Source organism: Leptonychotes weddellii, chromosome 13 (genome assembly GCF_054177405.1).
Source record: "Leptonychotes weddellii isolate Sample4059 chromosome 13, ASM5417740v2, whole genome shotgun sequence".
NCBI classification, from domain to species: domain Eukaryota; kingdom Metazoa; phylum Chordata; class Mammalia; order Carnivora; family Phocidae; genus Leptonychotes; species Leptonychotes weddellii.
In genome coordinates this window covers 64,007,044-64,032,192 of record NC_138381.1, presented here as the reverse complement: position 1 = coordinate 64,032,192, position 25,149 = coordinate 64,007,044, and the positions used below count along the sequence as shown (strand labels likewise).

General features: G+C 45.6%; 2 protein-coding genes across 3 annotated transcripts; one reads left to right on the top strand and one right to left on the bottom strand.

Moving 5' to 3' along the window:
• Positions 1–40: 40 nt before the first annotated feature.
• Positions 41–7,540, bottom strand: HPS4 (HPS4 biogenesis of lysosomal organelles complex 3 subunit 2). Of its 2 annotated transcripts, none has more exons than XM_081801937.1 (5): positions 7,422–7,540; positions 5,418–5,950; positions 3,629–3,719; positions 1,930–2,073; positions 41–1,763 (listed from the first exon to the last, which is right to left on the bottom strand). In XM_081801937.1, exons 2-5 carry the CDS (start codon positions 5,456–5,458, stop codon positions 1,752–1,754), a joined length of 288 nt encoding a protein of 95 aa, XP_081658063.1. In that variant the 5' UTR covers positions 5,459–5,950; positions 7,422–7,540; the 3' UTR covers positions 41–1,751. The 2 variants fall into 2 exon arrangements, with proteins under 2 accessions (XP_081658063.1, XP_081658064.1); XM_081801938.1 differs by having other exon boundaries at positions 7,418–7,480.
• SRRD (SRR1 domain containing) lies at positions 7,539–25,073 on the top strand. Its single transcript, XM_081801936.1, has 7 exons — positions 7,539–7,696; positions 20,141–20,181; positions 21,566–21,825; positions 21,925–22,023; positions 23,709–23,863; positions 24,307–24,352; positions 24,740–25,073. Exons 1-7 carry the CDS (start codon positions 7,539–7,541, stop codon positions 24,959–24,961), a joined length of 981 nt encoding a protein of 326 aa, XP_081658062.1. The 3' UTR covers positions 24,962–25,073.
• The last annotated feature ends 76 nt before the right edge of the window (positions 25,074–25,149 follow it).

The following is a 25,149-nucleotide window of genomic DNA, read 5'->3' as shown; positions in this document are numbered from 1 at the left end:
CCTGGGTGGCTCAGATGGTTAAGCATTTGCCTTCGGCTAGGGTCATGATCTCCAGGTCCTGGGACTGAGCCCCATGTCGGGCTCCCTGCTCAGCGGGGAGTCTGCTTCTCCCTCTCCCTCTGCTTCTCCCCCTGCTTGTGCTCTCTCTGTCTCTCTCTCTCAAATGAAGAAATAAAATCTTTTAAAAAAAATTAAAATATATCTCTGACAAACAGCTGATATCCAGGATATAGAAAAAACTCACAAGACTAAATAAAGAAAGAAAACCTAATTTTAAAAATGGGCAGAAAAGCTTTGGATAGACACTTCTCGAAGAGAGACAGACCAGTGGCCATTAATATCCTTAGTCATTAGGGAAATGTAAATGCAAACCACAATGTGGTATCACTACACACCCAGCAGAATGGCTCGAACTGAACAGACGGACAGCATGTGTTGACAAGGACGTGGAAGAACTGGAATTCTCACACATGGTAGGAGTGCAAAATGGTAAAATCGCTTGGGGAAAAGGTCTGGCAGTTTCTCATAAAATGAACATACACCTACCCTGTAACCTCACAAATCTATACCTTAGATATTTACCCACGAGAAATGAAAAGTGATATCTACAACAAGACACGTCTAGAAATGCTCCCAGGGGCCTTATTCTTAATTGTTCCTAACTAGACACGGTTCACGTATCTAGAAAAAGGAGAGTGAGTAAGCAGACCGCTAGATCCAGACAACGGACATTCCGACAATGCTGGTGAACAATGAAAAGGAAGGAACTGCAGATACGCACCCCACGAGGTCACACGCACGACAGAAACCTGCGGAGAGGAATACTACACGTACTATTTCACTCCTGTGACTTCTAGAACAGGCAAAACTCATCTGTGGTGGGAAAAAATCGGGATGATGGTTGCCTGGGACTCGGGAGTGAGAATTAACAGGATGTCGGGGAGCTGCCCAGAGTGATGCTAATATTCTGTATCTTGATGGGCCTCTGTCACACGGAGCATCATTTGTCCATATGCATTAAGTGGTACACTCAAGGTTTGTGTGTTTCAGCGTATGGAACTCTTACCCCCAAAGGAAAAAAAGTACAAACCACCACTGAACTCTAATTAATGTTATGCACAATGAGGTACTGGGGGCGGGGGGGGGGGAGCGGGGGGAGGCGTATACTAGTGTGTGCAATTTTGGCAAGCATTAAAATAAAAACTGGATTGCCGGAAGATGAAGGGATGGAGGGACGTGATAAAGTGACTGTAATAAATAACATATATAATAAAATGGTAACTGTAGAACCTAGGAAGTCTATATGAGTGTTTACTGTAAAATTCCTTCACTGGTTTGGGACGTGAGAAAATGGTCATCATCGTAAAACGCTGGCGGGCATACCCACAAAGCTGAATACACCACCTCACACTTAAACATCCTTTCACCTCAGAAATCAGTTTTAAATAAACGTAGGCATGGGACAATAAGACCCTAGTGTATATGGTGCCATCAACTGTAAAGAAGTCGTTTTCATTATTTTTTTTAATGGTTCTTTGAAACCTAACATCTATAAATCAATGTCTTCGAGTTTCTGGGTCATTGTCCTGTAAGTGTGGAGAGTACAGGGGAGAAAAAACAGAGGTTGAAAACTTGACCTGCATCACAGGGCAGAAAGAATTTCCACAGGCTGGCTGAAGTCTCTCAAAGGCAACAAGAAAGCAGCCATGTGCAACACAGGACAGGTCAGAAATACTCTGGAGAGCACTCGGTTACGGTGCCACCTGCAGAGAGGGACAGGGGAAGCGTGGACAGTCCCGCACGCAGCCCCTGGGGGTGCAGAGGGGTCCCAGGCTCCAGAGCACCTTGGCGACATAGCACTCATCACCAAGACAGATGACTCACGGCGGAGGCGACCCTGGAGGAGCGGGTTCTGTCCAGCCAACTTACCCAAAGGTACTCTCCATCCACCTTTATGGCGAACTTCAGCTTCCGCAGACGGACGAGGGTAGGAGCAGAGGCGGAGATGTCCGAGATACAGCGCACGACGCCCGCAATCTGGCTACAGAGCAACTCCTGCTGTTCGAGCAGGGTCTGTGGGGAAGCAGCAAAGTCCAGAGGGGAAGCTGAAACTGTCGAACTCATGAGGCATCCCTTGAAGCAGGGCTGAGGCCACAGCGGACTGCAGCCGGCAGGCCAGATCCAGGCTGCTGCCTGGTTTCAGATGGCCCGGGAGCTGAGCGTGGTTTTCATAGTTAAGGGTGGTAATAGCAACAACAAAGAAGAGAGTGTGATGTCAACCTTCCGTGCCTGGCAAGGTCTCAATATTGACTCCAGGGCCCTTTGTCAGGCAAAGTCTGCGGCCCGTGCTTGGGTAGCAGCGGGAGCCTTTGGTCCCTATTCAGATCCGCTGCAGAGTGGCCAGAGTGGCCTAGATTCATCCCAGCTACCCAAGTGGGAGCATGATCACGTGAGCAAATACACAGACCTCCTCATCGGTCTTAGATTAGCTAACCTGCGGGGCAGCCAGACATCTTGTAATGCAACAGAAAAGGTACACACCCCCAGGAAGAAGTCTTGCTTAAAAGAACGGAACTGACACTTAACTGAGGCTCTAGATCTTACAACTACTATAAAGGAACTACAGGGGAAGGAAGATCTGAAACGACACGGCCTTGAGGAAGTGATCAGGCCAATCCAGAATGTGGGACCTTCTGACATTCTACTGCACAAATGCCCTGGCTTCTTCGGTAATTCTGTGGCGTAGTGGGGAAAGGGGCTGGGTGGGTGGGTGAGGGGCGGTACACAATAAAAGAGACTTAAAACACAAAAGAAGCAATGGAATGTGTGGACCTTGTTTGGATCGTGACTAGGAAGTGGAGGGGGGCAGGTAAGGAGGGAAGGAGGGCTGGAGGAATGGAAGGAGCAAGGTCTGATTAAGTAACCTTTAAGACAGGAAGGCAAAATTTGAATATAGATAATACCACATGATATTAAGGAATTATTGTTACTAATTAACTGGTTCATGAGGGCTTGTGATACTCTCCTTCCTGCTTTTGTATACCTTTGAATAAAAGTGTTTTAGGGGGTGCCTGGGTGGCTAAGTCGGTTGAGCATCTGACTCTTGGTTTCAGCTCAGGTCATGATTTCGGGATTGTGGCACAGAGCCCCAAGTTGGGCTCTAAGCTCAGCGGAGAGTCTGCTTGAGATTCTCTCTCTCTCTCTGCCCTTCCCCCAACACACACGCGTACTCTCTCTCTCAAATAAATAAATCTTTAAAAAAAATAGTGTCTCAAGAAAAATTAATTTTAAAAAATTTTTAAATTTTAAAAAGTGTTTCACTTTTAATTTGGAAGTGTTAATTTAAAAAAGTGTTTTTGCTGATGAAAACCCGGGAGCAAGGGGAGGCAGACAGAAAATCAGGAGGGTAGCAGAGAGCTAGAGAGGATGGAAGTGCTGAGCTGTCTGGGGCTTTCAAGACCAGAACAACAAGAAACAGTACAACTAAGGATAAGAGGGTAGAAATGTCAAATGCCTGGGTGATGCAAAGAACACTGTCCCAATGTCAATGCTATACTTTTGAAAAGCCACCACTCGGAGGACGTAGGGCCCCCCCACCCCCGGAAGAGTAACCCGCTGGGGCGCTTACCTGAGGAGGGTAGAAGTAACAAATACCAGCTCTGGTTGGATCTCCTTCTTCCTTTACCTTTGAACCATCATAAAGGAAAAAATAATTCCACCTGGCAAGAGAACAGAACGGAGCCATGTTTCCTTTCATCCAGGGATCAAGGCGTTTGAAAACACAGCTTCCTCTTTCCCAGCGTGAGAAGGGCTCATTACTCAGTATTTGAGAAGCCTTCTGGTGGCCCCAGGGGAGAAAGAACCCAGTAGCTACAAACAGATAAGAAAAACCATTTTGCAAGGGCCGTCCAGTCAAACTAAAAATATGCCTCAATCCAGCCGTCAGGCCGTCTGGCCAAAAAGACCGAAGAGTAGCTGGAGGAGAAACAGAGCACCCAGGGCCATCTCTTGAGACACGGGCCCTTAACCATACAACCACAGGGTTTGGGATGCTGTCTTTTAAGGCTCTGATAATAAAATAGTTAGGGGATGTCTTAGCTGCCCGCCTCACAGCTGCTGGGCACGATTATCTCCGGAAATATCCCTTGGATATCCCTTGGATCAGAAATTCATGTGTTCATTTAATGAACAGTAAATTAGGCCTGACGGTGTGCTCTCCCTCTGCCAGACCTGGGCCCGTGGCCATCAAAGGGAGACAGTAAACACACAGTTTCAATGCAGGATAGGGAGTCTATAATGAGAAAACGGGGCTCATGAGAGTTCACAGTGGAGCCCTGAACCCCTCTCTGCCTGGCAAAACCCTAACAGTATGTTAAGAATAACTCTGACACGACCCTTCATCAAACTTCTGATTTCCTCCACGCAAAGGAATCTCTCTTCTCAATTTCCATAACCCTCTGTTCTTCGCAAAGGACTCTGTCTACTCTGCAATGTAACCATAATTCACCTGTTTAAGACACACAAAGCAGACTCCCCAAAGGCTGGGCCTGGGTTTTACCTCTCTGAAAGCACACCCATCAGGCTAGAGCATAAGGAGGAGGAGCTGTGACCACTCTGTCACCCGCATTCTTCTCGCTGGATCTACGCCCTCCCCCTACACCCTCCCTGGCTCCCACCTTCTCTTTCCGGATGACAAGTGGGAACTCTGTTTCTAGTGCAGGGCAAGTCAGATCAAAAAGCCTCAAAAACGTGTCAGCCCCAATCAGAAACCCCCATGCCGGGCCCCCGTTTACCCGCTCCTTGTGTTCTCTGGGTGAAAGCACCCTCATTCAGGCACACAAAAGAAAACCGGGGTGTCATTTTGAACAACTCCATCTTTGTGCCTTCCGTGCACATAACCGGTCACCGAGTCCTGCTCCTTCTATTTAAACCATGCCTTTTGCTTTCATTCCTCAATGAATGTTTGCTGAAGCAATTGACGAGAGAGGCTTAACCCAGTTGGGGTTGAGTGGAAGCTGAGTTTAGCAGACGTTGTATAATACCCTTCAAGAAGCAGACTGGCCAAACCTCTTCCGGTGGTGCAGTTCCACTAGAAATGTGCAGCCATTTCTCGTCTCTTACCAATGAAGCCTACAGCGCCCACACCGTCACCAAAGCCGACCGTGTGACCCGGCCATGGCCACCTTTTCTGCAATCTACCAGCAATGCCCGACTTGCTCCAACAATGCAAAGTCACAACCCGGCAGCTCTGGAGAGAAATGGCTCACATGCTTGATTCGCCTGCTCGGAGAAAAAAATGTCTCCCCACCCCTCCCCCTTAATAAAATCAAGACAGCCTGGCTGGGGATTTTCAGTTAATCCAAAACATGGGTCCAGCAGCCTGGCAGGAAGTAAGCCACACAGGCCTTGCTACTCACCAGGAGGCTGATGTCGGCTCTGTTGGGGTAATGGTGGCCATTTACTTGCCTGTTGCCCTCATTCTATTTATTTGGGTTTTCTTGTCTGGGATCGCTTCTTGCACCCCAGCAGCGACTATTCCTTTGTGTCCCGGATCCAGGAAATCCAGGCGTGAAAGGTTTAAATGTTTTCAGCCACAGCTGTCACCTGCTTGGTTTTCATTCAGCATGAAAGTGCTTCCTTCCTTCCCTGCAGGCTCTTTGGTGCCCTGAATACCTCCACACGTCTTAGAACTCTGGGAGAGAGTATATAATAAAGCAAGAGAATTCTACCAGAAAAGTCAAATCCACTAAGCTGGTTCCATGAGCATCAGCATTCTGGCTCTCTGCAGAACGACTTCTTCAAAAAGCTCCTGGCCAGGAAAGCCCAGTCGGGGAGATGCATGCGGAAGGTGGTGTTCAGAAGAGATTCCTAGCTTGTCTGGGTTCAAAGCCGTTCTGAAGATTCTTTTCAACTTTGTGAAGCTTCCGGTTCAAATATCAGTGCCTTGGTCCTAAAATAAACCACAAGGAATAGATTATTTCAGAAACCCATGAGAGAGCATGTGACCCAGCAGGGTTAGGCAAATGGTGTACTTCACAAAGAGTCTTCTAGAAAGTTGAAAAATTGTTTCAGAAGAAAAAAGAGAGTGCAGCAGGACTTTAGAGCAAGTTCCTCTGTCTCTTTGAACAGTTATGCCTCACAGAAGATAAATTTAAGTAACTAGTGTGAAAAAGCTCTGTGTGCCAAGAACAGCTATACAAATAAGGCGGCTGTTACAGTAATAATGGAACCCAAATTAAGGAACTGTCACCTTGACAGCTCAAAAGTAATCTGAACATGAATTCCAGAGCTGGGCAAGTTTTCAAAATAGGAGTTTAACAAGTGGCTTTCAAATTCCAAGAGAAGAGATGATTAAGTATCATGGAATTTCAGTCAGAAGGGACCCTGGCATCATTTACTCTACTTATCTCTTGCACTCTTTAAAAATTACCTGGTCTCTGGCTTACTCCCTCCAGAGACACAGGCAACTCAGAGTGTTAACTTTATCCTTGCACCATGCTAAAACTGGCCTCCCGGTACCTTCCCACACTGGTCTGGATAACCCTCCAGAAAAACGAAACAGGGTTTAATTTTTCCACAAGGAAACCCCTTGGTCCCTCCAGAACTGTATTTCTCTTGTGACTTTGTCCAAGCTTGATGTCCCAGAGACAGGGTTTCAAATGCTTGCTCACCATCTTTCATCCTCCCAGGAATACAATAGCTTTTTAAAGCTCCTTTCCTAGAGAGAATTATCTAGAGAGGACCGAACTGACTCTTTGAGGACTGTAAAATCTCTATCTTTTCTCAGCTTTAGATTATCTTGAGGTGAGCCCTCTATGGGGCCATACTCATGGGATTCCTGTGGAGAGGGGCGCGGAAGCTACTGGAATCAAGGACAGCAGCCTGAAACCCCCTATCCCTCCTTCCCAGAAGACTGGGCCCTACACTGCAAGGTCCAAGCTCTTATCTCTGAAAGGTCCAGAAGAGGTCCATAATGTCCCTGGGGTAGGGCAGGTGCTGGGATGTGACCACAGAAGGCTCGGGCAGCCTGGAAAGTTGCAATAACGACCCAAGGGAGCCAAGAAGTGGCCGGCAATGGCTTGGAGGCAGGAAGGTGGCGGTATAGGAAGTGGCCTCAGTGAGTCAGCGGGCCAGGAAAGGGGAAGCTAACCACTGCGATGGGGATCGGGCTAAGGGCACTGGGAGGTGTTTGGCCTCAGCTCCTGGGAATTTGTGGGCAAAGGTGTGTGTATGTGGGGGGGGTCAATGCCGGCGATCGCCGCGCGGAGGGGGCCGCCAAGAGGCGCTCTCGGCCACGGTCCCGCCCCTCAGTGTCCCCGCGCCGCCCACCCGCCGGAGTAGCCCAGCAGCCCAGCGCTCCGGGCTCGGCCCCCACAGTGCGGGCGGCAGCGGGGCGCCAGCGGCTCCCTCCCGGTACCTACGCGCGCGGCGGAGAGGCCCCAGGATCACGCGCCGGCAGCGCCTATCGCCCCCTACAGTTCCCCGAGCGCTGGCGCGCGGTGATGACGTCAGGCGGCGCGCCGTGAGGTCAGAGGGCCATGGCGGCGGCGGCGGAACCCTGGCAGGCTGTGGCTCCGCGGAGGAGAAGGCGCTCTGCCGCGCGGCGTCCGCGAGAGAGGGAGGCACCGGCGCGGGACCCGGAGGACGAGCCCCAGGCGGACGGCGGAGTCGTGCTTCGTCGCATCCGGGAGGCTGGGTGAGTGCGGGCTCGGCCCTGGGACCGAGCCTCAGTCTTGGCATCTGTAAAGTGGGCGGAACCGCAAACCCTTCGGGTTATTGTGCGGATTTAAGGGAGGTAAGGAGCTTATTACAGACTGGATCTTAGTAAAGGTTGTCGTTCCTTTTATTGCACTTCCAGCTGCGTGACCTTGCGTAAGGTATGTAATCTCCGTGCCTCAGTTTTCTCATCTGAGAGGTGGACCTGAAAACAGTACCTATATAGGCTTGTTTTGAGGATTTAATGAATTAGTTAATGTAACCCACTTCCAAAGTAAATGTAACCCACGGTTCCTGGCGTGGGGTAAGCACAGTATCAGTGTTGGGGATTAATATTATACCAGTATTGGTTATTGTTATTGCTAGCGCCGGGGAAGGAACACCAACGTGATTGACATCCTCATGATTATCATCATGAGTTAATTGAGGAGCTGCTGTGTGCCTGCCACTGACTTAAGCATTTCTGCACTATCAGTTTGAGCATCTCAGTGGGCTAGGCTCCTGATCGGGCTCTGAGGCTTAGAGACACAGATAATGTTTGGAACCAGATTTCAAACCCTTGTCTTTGCGGCTCCAAAACCTGTGCTTCAAAGCTCTCCATGATTGGGGCTTATTCCAGACCCTCATGCCTCCATGCTTGACTCTGCACCTTACAGCTTAGAACAGTGCCTAACACAGAGGAATAAATGTTACCTATTTTTGTTACTATTGTCTTTATTCATTTGCAGTCCTTTAAAGTCGCAGTAACAGCGTTTCTTAGTGATTCAGATCAACAGTTGAAGGACCATCCCAACTGAGAGAAATTAGACCAATTTTATGTGCTCCTCTCCCCCAGAATTAGGGTCAAGAGACAGTGATGACTCAGAGGTTACCACTGAATTAAAGAAGTTGGCTGCAGCAGCGACTTTTTGTAGGATCTCAAAAGACACCTATGAGATGGTACATGCCCAGGGATTTGGAAAACCCGTAAGGCACTTTCCGTACACCCTGCATTGTTATTCTTCCTGAGCTTCTTCAGTATCCCCCAGGAACTCCCTGCTTCTTCCTGTACCCCTGAGTGTGATGCAGTGCGCACTGCTCTGAGTAGAGAGGAGCCTAGCACTTTACATGCTGTTCTGTGCACGCACTCACCAGTGTACAAAGCTCTCCTTTAGCAGATATGAGGGCAGCCTCCCGTGCAGATTTTTGCAGTTCTCTGTACTTTCTGAGTCCCCTGAGTAGTGGTGTATGGCTTATCTGTTTAAATCCAGTTTTGTCTTGTTTTACAAAACTTTTTTCTTATAACTTTTAAGATTACTCTCTCAGCAAATTCCAAGTTTGCAATACAGTGTTATTAACTATAGTCACCATGTTGTACATTACATCCTGTGACTTACTTATTTTATACCTGTAAGTTTGTACCTTTTGACCTCTGTCACCCATTTCACACGCATCCCCCTGCCCGTCAATCACCAATCTGTTGGCTGTATCTTTAAGTTCAGTTTTTTGGTTTTTTAGATTGCATGTAAAAGTGATGTCGTACAGTATTTGTCTTTGACTTCTTTCACTTAGCGTCATGCCCTCAGGGTCCATCCGTGTTGTTGCAAACAGAAAGATTTCGTTCTTTATTATGGCTGAATAGTATTTCACTTTATATACATGCAGCGCATCTTCTTTATCAGTTCATCCCTCCATGACACATAGGTTGTCCTCCTATCTTAGCTATTATAAATAATGCTGCAATGAACATGGGGACTCATATATCTTTTCAAATAGGTGTTTTTGTTTTCTTTGGATAAATGGCCAGAAGAGAAATTGCTGGATTGTAGGGTCGTTCTACCTTTAATTTTTTGAGGAGCCTGCATACTGTTTTCCACAGTGGTTGCACCTACTTACATTCCCACCAACAGTGCACCAGGGTTCCCTTCCTTCCACCTCCTCGCTCATGTTTGTTATTTCTCCCCTTTTTGATACTAACCCTTCTAACCAGTGTGAGGTGGTATCCCATTGTTGTTGTTGTTTTTGTTTTTGTTTTTGTTTTTGCATTTCCCTGATGAGTAATGATGTTGAGCGTCTTTTCACATACCCGTTGGCTCTGTGTGTGTCTTCTCTGGGTAATGTCCATTTGGATAATCCTTCCACTTTTTGATCACATTGTTTGTTTTTTGTTGTTGTTATTGAGTTGTATGAGTTCTTTATATATATTGGATATTAACCTTTTATTAGATCTGTGATCTGCAAATCTTTTCTCCCAGGTGGTAGGTTGCATATTTATTTTGTTGGTGATTTTCTTTGCTGGGCAGGAGCTTTTTAGTTTGATGTAGTTTTGCTTATTTATTTTTGATTTTGTTGCCTTTGCTTTTGGAGTGTGATCCAAAAAAATCCCTGCCAGGACCTATGTCAAGCAGCTTTTCCCCTAATTTTTCTGCTAAGAGTTTTATGGTTTCAGGTCTTATATTCAAGTCTTAAATCCATTTTGAGTTAATTTTTGTCTATAGTGTAAGATAGTGGTACAGTTTCATTCTTTTGCATGTGACTGTCCAGTTTTCCCAGCACCGTTGATTAAAGAGACTGTTCTTTCCCCCTTGTATATTCTTGGCTCCTTGGTCATAAGGTACTGGACCATAGATGTGTGGGTTTCCTTCTGGACTCTCTCTTCTGTGCTGGTGATCTGTGTCTGTTTTTATGACAGTAGGCCAGCAATCACTACAGCTTTGTGATAGAGTTTGAAACCAGGGAGCCTGATGCCTCCAGCTTTGTTCTATCTTAAGATTGCTTTGGCTATTCGGAGTCTTTTGTGGTTCCATACAAATTTTAAAGATTCTTTGCCTTATGTCTGTGAAAAATGTCATTGGAATTTTGATAGGAATTGCGTTGAATCTGGAGATGGCTTTGGGTAGTATAGACATTTTAACACTATTAGTTCTTCTAATCCATGAGCATGGAATGTCTTTCCATTTACTTGTGTTGTCTTCAGTTTCTTTAACTTACAGTTTTCAGTATATAGGCTTTCACCTCCTTGGTTAAATTGATCTCTAAGTATTTGGTTTTTTTTTTTTTTTTTTAAGATTTTTTATTTATTTATCTGAGAGAGAGAATGGGAGACAGAGAGCATGAGAGGGGGAGGATCAGAGGGAGAAGCAGACTCCCTGCCGAGCAGGGAGCCCGATGCGGGACTCGATCCCGGGACTCCAGGATCATGACCTGAGCCGAAGGCAGTTGCTTAACCAACTGAGCCACCCAGGCGCCCCGTATTTGGGGTTTTTTGATGCAGTTGTAAATGTGATTGATTTTTAAATTTATTTTTCTGATAGTTCATTATTAGTGTATAAAAATGCAACAGATTTTTATGTATTTTTTATCCTGCAATTTTACTGAATTTGTTTTAATAGTTTTTTGGTGTTGTCTTTACGGTTTTCTACATATAATATATCATCTGAAAATAGTGACCTTTACTTCTTCCTTTCCAATTTGGATGCCTTTTATTTATTTATTTTTCTTGTGTAATTGGTCTGGCTAGGATTTCAGTACTACAGTTGACCCTTGGCCAACGTGGGTTTGAACTGTAGGTCCACTTAATACATGTTCTTGTTTTTTTGTTTTGTTTTGTTTTGTTTTGTTTTCAGTAACTACAGACATTGCTGTAAATGTATTGTCCTTTTGGATTTTCTTTTTTTTTTCTTTTCTTCTCTTCAAATTTTTATTTAAATTCTAGTCAGTTAACATACAGTGCAATATTGGTTTCAAGAGAATTCAGTGATTCATCACTTGCATACAACACCCAGTGCTCATAACAGGTGCCCTCCTTAATCCCCATCACCCAGCTAGTCCCCCCCCCGCAGCGCCCCTCTATCAAACACTCAGTTTGTTTTCTATCATCAAGAGTCTCTTATAGTTTGTTTCCTTTTCTGTTCTTTGTATTGCCCCTCGCATTTGTTGATCTGTTTTGTTTCTTAAATTCCACAGGACTGAAATCATATGGTATTTGTCTTTCTCTGACTGACTTCTTTTGCTTAGCATAATACACTCTAGCTCCATCAGGATTTTCCTAATCACATTTTTTTTTCTCTAGCTTACTTTGTTGTAAGAATACAGTACATAATATATATAATATTCAAAATATATGTTAATCAACTCTTTCTGTTATTGGTAAGGCTTCTGGTCAACAGTAGGCTATTAGTAGTTCAGTTTTGGGGGATTCAAAAGTATACTCAGATTTTCAACTGCACAAGGGTTTGGCACCCCTAATCCCTGCATTGTTCAAGGGCGAACTATTATGTTGAATAAAAGCGGCAAGAATGGGTGTCCTTGTCTTGTTTCTGATCTTAGAGGAAAAGCTTTTGGCTTTCACCATTGAATATGATGTGGCTTGTCATGTATGGCCTTTATTATGCTGAGTTACGTTCTCTGTATACCTGCTTTGTTGAGAGCTTTTATCAAAATGGGTGTTGAATTTTGTCAAATGCTTTTTCTGCATCTGTTGAGATGGCCGTATGGTTTTTATCCTTCATTTTGTTAATGTGGCGTATTACTTTGATTGATTTGTGGATGTTGAACCACCCTTGCATCCCTGAAATAAATCTTACTTGATCATACCTCTTACTGTATTGTTGAATTTGGGTTGCTGATATTTTGTTGAGGATTTTTATATCTATGTTCATCACAGATACTGGTCTGTAATTTTCTTTTCTTGTGGCATCTTGGCAGGTTTTAATAAAGGCAATGCTGGCCTCCTAAAATGAGGTGGGAAGCATTCCTTCCTCTTGTTTTTGTGGAAAAGTTTGAGAAGGATTGGTATTCATTTTTCTTTGAATATTTGGTAGAAATCACCAGTGAAGCCGTCTGGTCCTGGACTTCTGTTTGTTGAGAGGTTTTTGATTACTCATTTAATCTCCTTACTGGTAATTGGTCTGTTCAGAATTTCTGTCTCTTCGTGATTCAGTCTTGGAAGGTTGTATGTTTCTGGGAATTTATCCTTTTTTTTCTAGATTGTTCAACTTGTTGGGGTGTAATTGTTTGTAGTAGTCTCTTATGAGCCTTTGTATATCTATGGTATCAGTGGGAACATCTCTTTCATTTCTGATTATGAGTCCTCATTCTTTTTTTTACCTTGGGTCTAGCTGAAAATTTGTCAGCTTTGTTCTTTTCAAAGAACCAGCTCTTTTGTTGATCTTTCTATTGTCTTTTTAGTCTGTATTTCATTTATTTCTGTTCTGATATGTTACTTCCTTTCTTCTACTAACTGTGGGCTTCCTTTGTTCTTTTTCTGTTTCCTTAAGGTGTACAGTTAGGTTGCTTATTTAACGAAATGTTTCTTGTTTCTTGAGTTAGGCCTGTATCACTATAAACTTGCCTTTTAGAACCACTGGTTTTTTAAAAGGAAGTTCTAGGGGTGCCTGGGTGGCTCAGTCGGTTAAACCTCTGCCTTCAGCTCAAGTCATGATGTTAGGGTCCTGGGATTGAGCCCTGCATCAGGCTCCCTGCTCAGCGGGAAGCCTGCTTCTTCTCCCTCTGCCTGCCACTGCCCCTGCTTGTGCTCAGTCTCTCTTTCTCTCTCTCAAATAAATGAACTCTTTAAAAAAATAAATAAATAAAGTGAGTTCTCTGTCGAGTGTGGGGCTCAAACTCAACCACAAGGTCAAGAGTCACAACGCTCCACAATCTAAGCCAGTCAGGTGCCCCATTTTTGGAACCCCTTTTGCTGCATTCCATAAATTTTGCTATGCTGTATTCCATTTTCATTTGTCTCAAAGTATTTCTTGGTTTCTCTTTAGATTTGTTCATGGACCCATTGGTTGTTCTCAGTAGCATGTTGTTTAATCTGCATGTTTGTGAAATTCCAGTTTTCTTCAGGTAATTGATTTCTCCTTCCTCCACTGTGGTTGGAAAGATGCTCGATTTGATTTCAGTCATCATTTTGGAAAATTCTGGGCTTCTTGAATTTATTGACTTGTGGCCTAATGTATGGTCTAGCTTGGAGAGTGTTCTTTTTTTTTTTTTTCTTTTTTTTTATTCTTATGTTAATCTCCATACATTACATCATTAGTTTTAGATGAAGTGTTCCATGATTCATTGTTTGTGCATAACACCCAGTGCTCCATGCAGAATGTGCCCTCCTCGGGCGCCTGGGTGGCTCAGTTGGTTAAGCGACTGCCTTCGGCTCAGGTCATGATCCTGGAGTCCCGGGATCGAGTCCCGCATCGGGCTCCCTGCTCGGCAGGGGGGTCTGCTTCTCCTTCTGACCCTCTTCCCTCTCGTGCTCTCTGTCTCTCATTCTTTCTCTCTCTCAAATAAATAAATAAAATCTTAAAAAAAAAAAAAAAAAGAATGTGCCCTCCTCAATACCCACCACCAGGCTAACCCATCCTCCCACCCCTCTCCCCTCTAGAACCCTCAGTTTGTTTTTCAGAGTCCATTGTCTCTCATGGTTCGTCTACCCCTTAGCTTGGAGAGTGTTCTATGTGCACTTGAGAGGAGTGTATTCCATGTACTACTCTTGGACGGAGGCTTCTGTGTGTATCTGTTAAGTCCCTCAAATTACCTTGTTGTCTGAGGCTGATGATTCCATTGATATGAGGTATGAAAGTCCCCCAAGGTATTGCTGCTGATTTCTCCTTTGAGGTGTGTTCGTATATGCTCTACATATTTAGTTGCTCCTCTCTTGGCCAGGTAAATATTTACAAATGTTGCATCCTCTGTTTGGATTGATTCCTTTATCATTATGTAATGCCCTTCTTTGGCTCTTGTTACAGTGTTTGGATTTTTTTTTTTTCTCCTCCATTGGACTGAGAATCAGAAGATCATTTGTTAGCTCTGAAGCCTTGAACAAAACACACCCCTTCTCTAAGTCTGTTTTTTTTTTTTTCTCTCTATAAAATAGAAACAAATTCTTCTCCCAGGACCATTATCGGTGACTCAAATAAGAGAATGTGTATAAAAGTGCTTTGTAAACTATAGGTAATGCCCAAATATGAAAAGTTACAATGCGCATGATTATGCAACAGCCAAATGTTCAGGAGAAGATTTTTTTAAAGACATAATTATTTATTTTATTTGAGAGAGAGAGAGAGAGAGCGTGCACACGCATATGCTAGAGAGGGGAGGGGCAGGGGCAGAGGGGGAGAACGAATCCTCAAGCAGACTCCCTGCTGAGCGCAGAACCTGATGCGGAGCTCTATCCCAGGACCTTGGGATCATGACCTGAGCCGAAATCAAGAGTCAGCTGCTTAACTGCCTGAGCCACCCAGGTGCCCCAGAATAAGATTAAAAAAAAAAAAAATAGTATCTATTGAGGGCTTACTGTTGTAGGTACTATTCTAAGTGATCTGTATCTCATTTAATTCTAAAAACTATTCTTAAAATTTTTTTTAAATAAAAGCTATGCTAAAAGTAAATATTCATATTATCCTTGGAGTTGGGGAAACAAGGCACAAAAGAGGCTAATAGTAGGGATGCCTGGGTGGGTGAGTCAGTGAAGCATCTGTCTTCAGCTCAGGTCATACCCCAGGAGCCCCATGTCGGGCTCCCTGCTCAGCTGGAAGCCTGCTTCTCCCTCTCCCTCTATCCCTCCCCCTGCTTGTGCTCGCTCTCTCTTGCTCTCTCTGTCAAATAAATAAATCAAATTTTAAAAAAAGAAGTAACTTGCTCAATGTCATAGTAAATATTAGAACCAGATACAGACCTGAGTGTCTGACTCTGAAGTCTGTTCTTTCTTTTTTAAGTTTGCCAAATATATACATATCCCTCAAAATATCATAGATTAAATTACTTTAGCCTTTCTCAAAACATTGAGCATCGGAAGATGCTAGTATTCAGGGCACCTGGCTGGCTCTGTCAGTGGAGCATGCGACTCTTGATCTCAGGGTTATGAGTTTGAGCCACGTTGGGGGTACAGCTTACTTAATTTAAAAAAAAAAAAAAGATGCTATAATTGGGTTTATTTTCTTTTTACTTTTGATCCCTTCACCCATTTCTCCCACCTCCAACCCCCTACCTCTGGCAATCACCTATCTGTTCTATCTATGAACTCAGTTTTTTGTTGTTTTGTTTGTTTTAAGGTTCCACGTCTAAGTGAGTTATAGTATTTGTCTTTCTCAGTCTGACCTGTTTTACTTAGCATAATGCCTTCAAAGTCCATCCATGCTGGAAATGGAAAGATTTCATTCTTATTATGGCTGAGTAGTATTCCATTGTGTGTATCTACCACAATTTCTTTATCCTTTCATCCACTGATGGGCACTTAGGTTGTTTCTGTGTTTTCATTATTGTAAATAATCCTGCAGTAAACAAAGGGGTGCATACACCTTTTTGAGTTAGTGTTTTCATTTTCCTCAGATAAATACTCAGAAAGGGAATTGCTGGATCACATGGTCGTTCTATTTTTAATTTTTTTGAGGAACTTCTATACTGTTTTCCGTAGTGGCTACACCAATTTACACTCCCACTAGCAGTGCACAAGGGTTTTCCTCTTCTCCACATCTTCACCAGCACTTATAATTTATCTTTTTGATAATGGCCATTCTAACAGGTGTGAAGTGGTGTCTCATTGTGCTTTTGATTTGCATTTCCCTGATGATTAATGATGTTGAGCATCTTTTCATGTTCGTGTTGACCATCTGTATGTCTTCTTTAGAAAAATGTCTATTTGGATCTGCCCATTTTTTAATTATTGTTTGTGCGGTTGTTTGTTGTTTTTTGGTTTGGTTTTGCTTTGTTTTGCTGTTTGCATGGGTTCTTTATATTTTGGATATTAACCCCTTATCAGATCTATGATTTGCAAATGCTTTCCCATACAGTAGGTTGCCTTTTTATTTTGTTGATGGTTTCCTTTGCTGTTTGGAAGCTTTCTAGTTTGATGTAGTCCCACACTTTTCTTTATTGCTTTTACTTTTGGTATCAGGTTAAAAAAATCACTACCAAGACCTACGTCAAGTCGCTTTTCCTCTGTGTTTTCCGCTAAGAGTTTTATGGTTTCAGGTCTCATATTCAAGTCTTGAATCCATTTTGAGTTAAATTTTGTGTATGGTGTAAGATAGTGGTGCGGTTTCATTCTTTTGCATGTGACTGTCCAGTTTTCCCAGCACCGTTGATTAAAGAGACTGTTCTTCCCCCCTTGTATATTCTTGGCTCCTTGGTCATAAGGTACTGGACCATAGATGTGTGGGTTTCCTTCTGGGCTCTCTCTTCAGTTCTGGTGATCTGTGTGTCTGTTTTTATGCCAATACTAGATAGTTTTGATTACTCTAGCTTTGTAATCAGTGAGTGTGATGCCTGTAGCATTGTTCTTCTTTCTCTAGATTGCTCTGGCTATTCAGAGTCTTTTGTGGTTTCATACAAATTTTTGGATCCTTTGTTCTATTTCTGTGAAAAATGGAATTAGAATTTTGATAGAAATTGCATTGAATCTGTAGATGGTTTGGGGAAGTATGGACAACTTAACACTATTAATTCTTCTAATCCATGAGCATGGAATATCTTTCCATTTATGTGTGTTGTCTTCAGTTTCTTTCCTTAACTTCTTATAGTCTTCAGTATATAGGCTTTCACCTCCTTGGTGAAGTTTATTCCTGGGTATTTTATTCTTTTTTTGATGCAACTTCAGGTGGGATCATCTTCCTAATTTCATTTTCTGATAGTTCGTTATTAGTGTATAGAAACACAACAGATTTTTGTGTATTGATAATTGTATCCTATACCTTTACTGAATTCAATCTTTAGTTCAAGCAGTTTTTCAGTGGAGTCTTTAAGGTTTTCCTTATATGTCATCTGCAAATAGTGACAGTTTTACCTCTTTCCAGTTTAGATGCCTTTTGTTTATTTTTCTTGCTTAATTGCTCTGCCTAGGATTTCCAATACTATGTTGAATAAAAATGGCTAGGAAAGATTAGGAAAGTTCCTAACTTAGAGGATCTTAGAGGAAATAGTAACAGCTGAAACTTTTCACTATTGGATGTGGGCTTGTCATATGTGGCCTTTATCATGTTGAGGTATGTTCCCGCTATACCCACTCTGTTGAGAATTTGATCATGAATGGATATTAAATTTTGTCAAATGCTTTCTCTGCATCTCTCAAGATGATCGCATGATTTTATTCTTCATTTTGTTAATGTGATGTATCACTTTGATTGATGTGCACGTGTGAACCATCCTTGCATTACTGGAATAAATCCCACTTGATCATAGTATATGATCCTTTCAGCATGTTGGTGAACTTGGTTTGCTAGTATTTTGTTAAACATTTTTGCATCTGTGTTCATCAGGGATTTTGGCCTGCAATTTTCTTTTCTTGGGGTATCGTTGTCTGATTTTGGTATCAGAGTAATGTTGGCCTCAGCAAATGAGTTTGGAAGCTTTCTTTTCTGTTTTTTGGAAAAGTTTAAGAAGGATTGGTATGAATTCTTCCCTGAATGGTAGAATCCACCATTAAAGGCGTCTGGTCCTGGAACTTGGTTTTTTGGGAGGTTTTAAATTGCTGATATGATGAGGGACGCCTAGGTGGCTCAGTCGTTAAGCGTCTGCCTTCGGCTCAGGTCATGATCCCAGGGTCCTGGGATCGAGTCCCCCATCGGGCTCCTTGCTCAGTGAGTAGCCTGCTTCTCTCTCTCCCTCTGCTACTCCCCCTGCTTGTGCTCTCTCTCTCTCTCTCTCTGACAAATAAATAAAAATCTTTTAAAAAAATAAATAAATAAATTGCTGATATGATGAGCACTGGGTCTTCAGTTATGTAAGTGTTGAATCACCGAATTCTGTTCCTGAAACTAATATTATACTGTGTATGTGATTAGAATTTATTTATTTATTTATAAGATCTTATTTACTTATATGAGAGAGAGGGACAGACAACACGAGCGGGAGGGGCAGAGGGAGAGGAGAGAGTCTCAAGCAGACTCCTTGCTGATCTTGGAGCCCAACACAGGGCTCAGTCCCAGGACCCTGAGATCCCAACCTGAGCCAAAACCAAGAGTCGGACACTCAACCGACTGAGCCACTCAGGCGCCCCAACTAACTAGAATTTAAATAAAAACTTGAAGCATAAAAATAAATAAATAAATTGCTGATTCTTTGAGGTTGTCCACATTGTTGCTGTGTACTGTTCACAGTAGTCCCTTTGAGCTTTTGGTTTTTTGTGGTGTCCATTGTCATATCTCCTCTGTCATTTCTGATTTTAAGTCCCCTCTTTTTTTTTCTTGGTGTGTGTAGCCAAAGGTTTGTCAGTTTTGTTATTTTTTTTTTAGATTTATTTATTTGTGAGAGAGAGAGAACGCACACACAGGGGGAGAGGCAGAGGGAGGGAGAGAATCTCAAGCAGACTCCACGCTGAGTGCAGAACCTGATGCAGGGCTCGATCTCAAGACCAAGATCATGACCTGAGCCAAAATCAACAGTCAGACACTTAATCAACTGAGCCACCCAGGTGCCCTGATCTTTTCTCTTTCTTTTTTTTGGTCCCTCTTTCATTTATTTCTGTTCTGATTGTTCTTTCCCTCCTTCTACTGACTTTGGGCTTCGTTTGTTCTTTTTCTAGGTCACAAGGTGTCACGTTAGCGTGTGTGTTTGGGACTTCTCTTGCTTCTTGAGGCAGGCCTGTATCGCCATAAACTTCCCTCTTAGGACCACTTTTGCTGCGTCTCACAAATGTTGGTATGTGTTTAAACAGCGTTGAATTCTGTTTTGTCTGATTATAGCTCTTCCAGCTCTGTCTTGGTTCCCACTTGCACAGAACATCTTTTCTGTCCCATCACTTTTGGTCAGTGTTGTCCTTAGGTCCAAAGTGAGTCATTTGTGGGCGGCACATGGATGGGTATTGTGTTTTCAGCCACTGTATGTCTTTTGATCGGACGTTTCACCAAGTTCGTTTTAAATCGCTGTCGACTGTGTTCAGCTAGGGGTTTGCGTAAGCCAGTTGACTTGAATAAAGAAACCCAGACACTGGTTTCGTCTCTCCTTTTACTTTCACCTTGGAGTTATTTGTAATAACAAAGACTGTTTATTGAATCCCTCCTATGTGTGAGGCCATTGCTGCGTGTTGACCCACTTGATCCCTTCTGTAACCCTGCGTGAGAGGGACGATCCTTTTCCCCATTCTAGAGGTGAGGAAGCTAAAGCTCAGAGAGGCTCAATCTGTGCGTCTAGCAACTGTCTATGGAGCTCGGCCTCTGTGCCAGGCCGTGGTGTGGGCCAGGGATACAGAAGAGACCCAGAGGGGTCCTTGGGAATCAGGACGTCCTCTAGCAACCCTTCTGCCTTCTCTGAGCACTGGCCGTACTGGGCTGGTTCTGGACATGCGCACTGTGGATCCTGCGCCTGCCACCCCAGGGCAGGTGCTGTGAGCCCTGTGTGTGAGGGCGCTCCATCCTCCCGCATCCAGCTCGTGGCCAGGAGCAGGGTCCCTGAGGGGGTGGCCCGGAGAAGGTTGGGAGATGATCGTGCCTTTTTCTCTTAACAGGGAGGACCTGCTTCTGTCTGATTTCTGGAGTCTGGCACTAGGTGGGTACCAGAGGCCAGGGCTGGGTGGAGGGTGTGGGAGGAGGGCCTGAATGTGGGCGAAGAAAGGAGTCCAGTCCATATTTGGTGAGATTTTTGTTCACAGAGCTGGGTTCTAATTCTGACTTCCTGCTCACAGCCGTGTGTCTTGGCACTTACTAGCCCTGAGCCTCAGTTTCTGTATCTGTGAAAGGGAGGTGACAGCGTGCGCCACATCTGTGGTGTAATTTTGAGGATTAAAAGAGGCTGTTTGGTGAAGTGCTCAGGACAGTGCTTGCCTGGGCACGGGAGGCTGTCAACATCCACTGCCATTGTCATTGTTGATATCTCTTCTTGCTGTGCTCTTTGCCTCAACATTGCCACGTAGACCTGTTTCTCCCCATGCAGTTGTAACCTCTTCCTAAATAGTCTGTGGCAACATAAATGTTAATACGGGAGGGAACGGACAGCAGTTAGAATTTTTATTGAGGGACATTTAGTTTGTTTCCTTTGTTTTTTTAGTTCTTACACGTAACTGTTTGGTGAGCACCTTTATGCGTAAAGCTCTTACCAAATACAGGATGATTATCCTCTCGGGACATATTCCCAGAAGTGGACTTCTTCAGTGACAGGCAGTGACCAGCTTGATATCTGCTGTCAAGTTTCTCCCAAAAAGCTTCCACCAGGACTTTCAGCAGCAAGGACTGAAAGAGCCAGTTCTGCATACAGCCTTTCCATGCTATCTTATTTCAAGATAGCTTTGCAGCAAGGGAAAATCGGTGTCTTACTGTGGGAACGTATGGCCCTTTGCTTTTTGTTTTGTGTACAGATTTGTTCAAATAAATTCAGTGCCAGTGTAATAAAATGAGAGATAAGAAGAACCCACTGCCGTGTGAGAAGATTTAAACGAGTGTATTTTGTTAGACTCCAAGAGCCCCAGCCTTTTTTTCTTTGAACTTTTGACATGAAATATTCCTATCCCCAGCCGTTTATAGTGTGATTTTGAGAGCTGTTCCTCTGTTCTTTGTTATAATCAAAAAGTAGGTACTTCAGAGCATACCCCACATTTACCAGGTACCTCCTACTAAATTAGACACAGTTCACATTACAGTTCTGGGTGGAAACTGTGCCCATAAATGAAGCCTATTTTTTTTGCTGGAACATTCTCAGGGGTTGCAGGTGTGGGGTGGGGGGGCATGCAGGGACCCGGGACAGCCTGTGGTGCTCGTGGGCCTGGCCGTACCTCCCAGGCATGTTTGGGAGTGAGGCCCGCGACCTTCTCCCTGAGGAGCTGAAGCCTTTCCCAACTTGTCCCTTTTCTCCCTGGGTCTGTGGACTTCGGTGACGGATCCGGTTCACTGGGTCAGAGCATGCCTTCTGACTGTGTTCCGGGGGCCTGTTCTTTCAGAAACCATCAACGGCTGTCTTACAAAACATCTGGAACAACTGAAGGCCCCTGAGGGGACTCTTCCGGAAGCCCTTGGAAACCTGCATCTTGACTCCTCGCCAGATGAGCCTGCTGTGACTCCCGGCTCCATCCCAGGGGAGTCCCCGGTCCCGGGAACCTGCCGCTTGAAGTGTGTATGTTACGGCATTGGGAACTTTGCCACCTGCGTCATAGCTAGACACCAGCTCACGTTTTTGCTTCTCTTCCTGGAAAAGTGCCAGGTACATTTTTGTATTCTTCTTGATCAGTTCCCCGTAGGTCTTGCACACGGTCTGCACACAGATCTTTGGGTTGATAGAACTCATTCTTCCCTTCCGCAGATTCCCAGAAGGCACTGCTGGATGTACGACCCTCTGTTTAGCCAACTAGAAATCGCGGTTCTGAATACGCTCGGTGTGACTGTTCTCAGCGAGAACGAGGTGAGTGGCTTGGGGCAGGGGAACGGGAGGGCCGTGTGCCTGCTGACTGAGGGGGACCCCAGGCTGTGCCCCATGGACGCACCTGCTCTGCAGTAGCCGTCGTTCCCTCCCACTGCCCACTTGCCTTCCCGGCGCCTGTCACGGGACCCGTCAGTGCTCCACATTGCGGCCTAGGTGGTGCCCGTCACAAAAAAAAAAAAAAACAAATGGCGTGGCCTGATACCTGTTACAGTTGCAAAATTCTGGTGAGAATCCCGTGTCCAGGATCCTCTGGTAATTTCCTAAGTTGGTACTTACTGTTGGTGTTAAAAAATAAAGGGGTACGCAGTCTCGGTGCCTCACATGGCCTCCTTCTGGTTGGGATTTACCCTGTGCTAGGGGAGGTCATAGAAGGGGACAGAACATCTCTCTTTGCACAGTAGCCCAGTCACACCCATAGCATCTGGCTGTGAGCTGTGGGTAGATCGTGCGCCCTGGGGTGAAATTGTGAGACCCGGAACAAGATCATCTCACCAGCAGGGGCCTGAAGCCAGTGGAGGGACACACCGCTGCAAGCCGCTTTGCTTTGCTGGGGGGGTTACAGAATGATCATTTGATCCCTGTCCGTGTTCGAAAATGGCCAAGTCATTATTGTGAAATCTGAAAATCAGGCCCCGCTGAGAGAAGAGAATCCTTCACCAATGTTGGCGGGGCCATGAAACCCTGCCCCTCCACTCACGTCATCTTTCCTGAGTGCCTGCTCTGTGCGGGGCAAGGACTTTGGCGGGAGGCCAAGATAGATGCAGTCCCAGTGTCCAGGGGCCCAGGTTCCCATCAGGGCGTGTGGCCTGTCAACAAGTACGTGGTGAGCGGAACAGAGAGGGGAAGGCACTCCGCGCCGTTTGAGGGGCTGGAGGAAGGTTTTCTGGGTCGGCGCTGGGATTGCAAGCCCACCAGGAGTTGGCCGGATGGACCCAGGCTGGCTCCTGCCTGTTTGTGGTGAACAGAAGGGAGGAGCGTGCAGAGCGGAGAGGCCCAGGGGAGGCAGGGCCTGCGTCCCTGCCACGGGTCCCGCTGTGGAGCCACGGTCCTCAGGAGGGGCCGTTGTGTCCCCCAGGGGACATTTGGAAGGGACTGACCGTGATAGGCGTCTGCAGAAAGGGACCCAGGCGGCCCGGAGGCTGACCAAGCACAGTCCATGGGGACAGTAACCGTGGCCACCCCTCCTGCCCTTGCTATCTCGGAACCAAGAAGCCCCTCTGCTGAAGCAGAGCTTCCTGTGTTCGTGGGGCCCACATCTGTTCAGTAAACACAAGTTCTTTCTGGACCTCACCATTTCCCGACTTTGGGGCCCACATCATCTGTGAATTTCAGGCCACGTTATAACCTAACTGTTGGCGAAGGAAGGGCTTTGTTTCCACATGGTGTCAGCGTGCCTCCCTCACAGCTGCTGGTTTCCTGCAGAGGGGCTGCTATAAGGGACGCAGGAGTCCGTGGAAGTCTTAAGGCGTGCGGCGTGACCCGCTACACGTTCTGAACTGCGCACAGTAAGGGTGGCTAGCGTGGGCCCCTCACGTCAGTACACGGTGATCACTTCGTGGTGAGAGGGCTCCTCCGCCCCTCCCGGATGTGTCCCCCCATGCCCACCTCCCGGGAGGAGCGGAGGGGCTCGCGCTGTGGCTCTCACCACGCGGCCATCCCCGCAGGAAGGCAGACGGAGCGTCGGCAGCGAGCCCACTGTCTTCTACATGCCCCACTGCGGCACAGCTCTATACAACAACCTTCTGTGGGGAAACTGGTCAGTAGACGCCCTCGCCAAGATGCTCATCATCGGGAACAGCTTCAGAGGACTCGAGGAAAGGTGAGCCTGGGCGTGCAGAGGTCCCGCCAGGCCGGGGCGGGGGCCTTCCCGACAGACCCACATGCAGGAGACGCTGGTCCATAGGAAAGCGGACAGGGTTAGACGGGGACACCAGCCCCCAGTCAAGCTGCAGAGTTAAGACCTGTTTGCCAAGAATTCCTCCCTTCCCTTAGGACGTACAAGTGTTTTCTAAAAGTGGGGGAAACCATTTGCTCTCAGCTGCACACACCTTAGGTGTCCGCCGTCACTCCTCCCTTGGCAGAAGGGGTGGTGATGGGGCATTCACGTTTTCTACGGATTACTGAACCCACTGCACGTTCCCCCTTTTTAAAATGTTTGCTGTCTTTAAACTACTTTGCATTTCTGCAATGTCTTAAGTTAGATAAAACCCTCCCATACCTCCTAATCACGCTGGGCTTGTTGTTTGTTTTTTTAATTTCTAGGTTGCCGGCCAGGATTCTACAGAAAAATTATTCCTACATTGCAAAGGTATCTGTGTAAACGAAGGGGCTGGGATGGAAAAGGGTGTGAAACCAGACCATTTCCCCGTTACTGTGAATTCTGCCTTACATGTTTGGGAGGAAGCTCATGAGGGGCTCACTGAGGGCAGGGGGAAATTACTGTAGTCCACGAGCTTTCTCGATAGCTCTGTGTTCCAGGAAGCAAGGACCTGTCCTTCATTCTCGGTATCAGTCCCACATACTCACCGCCCTTGGAGTTTCCAGTTCATCACAGAAGCACTAAATCAACATCCTAGTCCTTATTTTCTTTTTTTAAAAAGGGTAATCTGGGGGTGCCCAATAAATGGCACCCATTAGTGTGGGGTTTACTGTGACTGTCAGGGTTGTGTATTTACACTTGAACTTTCCTGCTTAGATTTTAGAAGGACTGGAGGAGCGTAAGCTGCCTGAGACTTCGCAGTACACGGACATATTTAACGATACCTCCATCCACTGGTTCCCCGTACAGAAGCTACAACAACTGCCCACGGATACGTGGGCATTTCGGGAAGAGCCAGACTATGAGGACTGCGAGGACCTTGAAATCATCAGGAACAAGACAAGAGCTCCTTCAGCTGCTGACGTAAACTCGCTGTGACGTGCTGGCTGCTGGCTGAGGCAGAAGCAGCTGCCACCAGAGATGACCAGGAGGGTGGCCACGGAGGGTGCTGTGGAAGGGCTCAGTATGAAGACTGATGCACCTCTCTGTAGCCGTACGTTTCATGTCCTTTCTTGGCGACCTGACCGGGAATATCTCCAGGGTGGAGAGTAACTACTCTTTCTAAG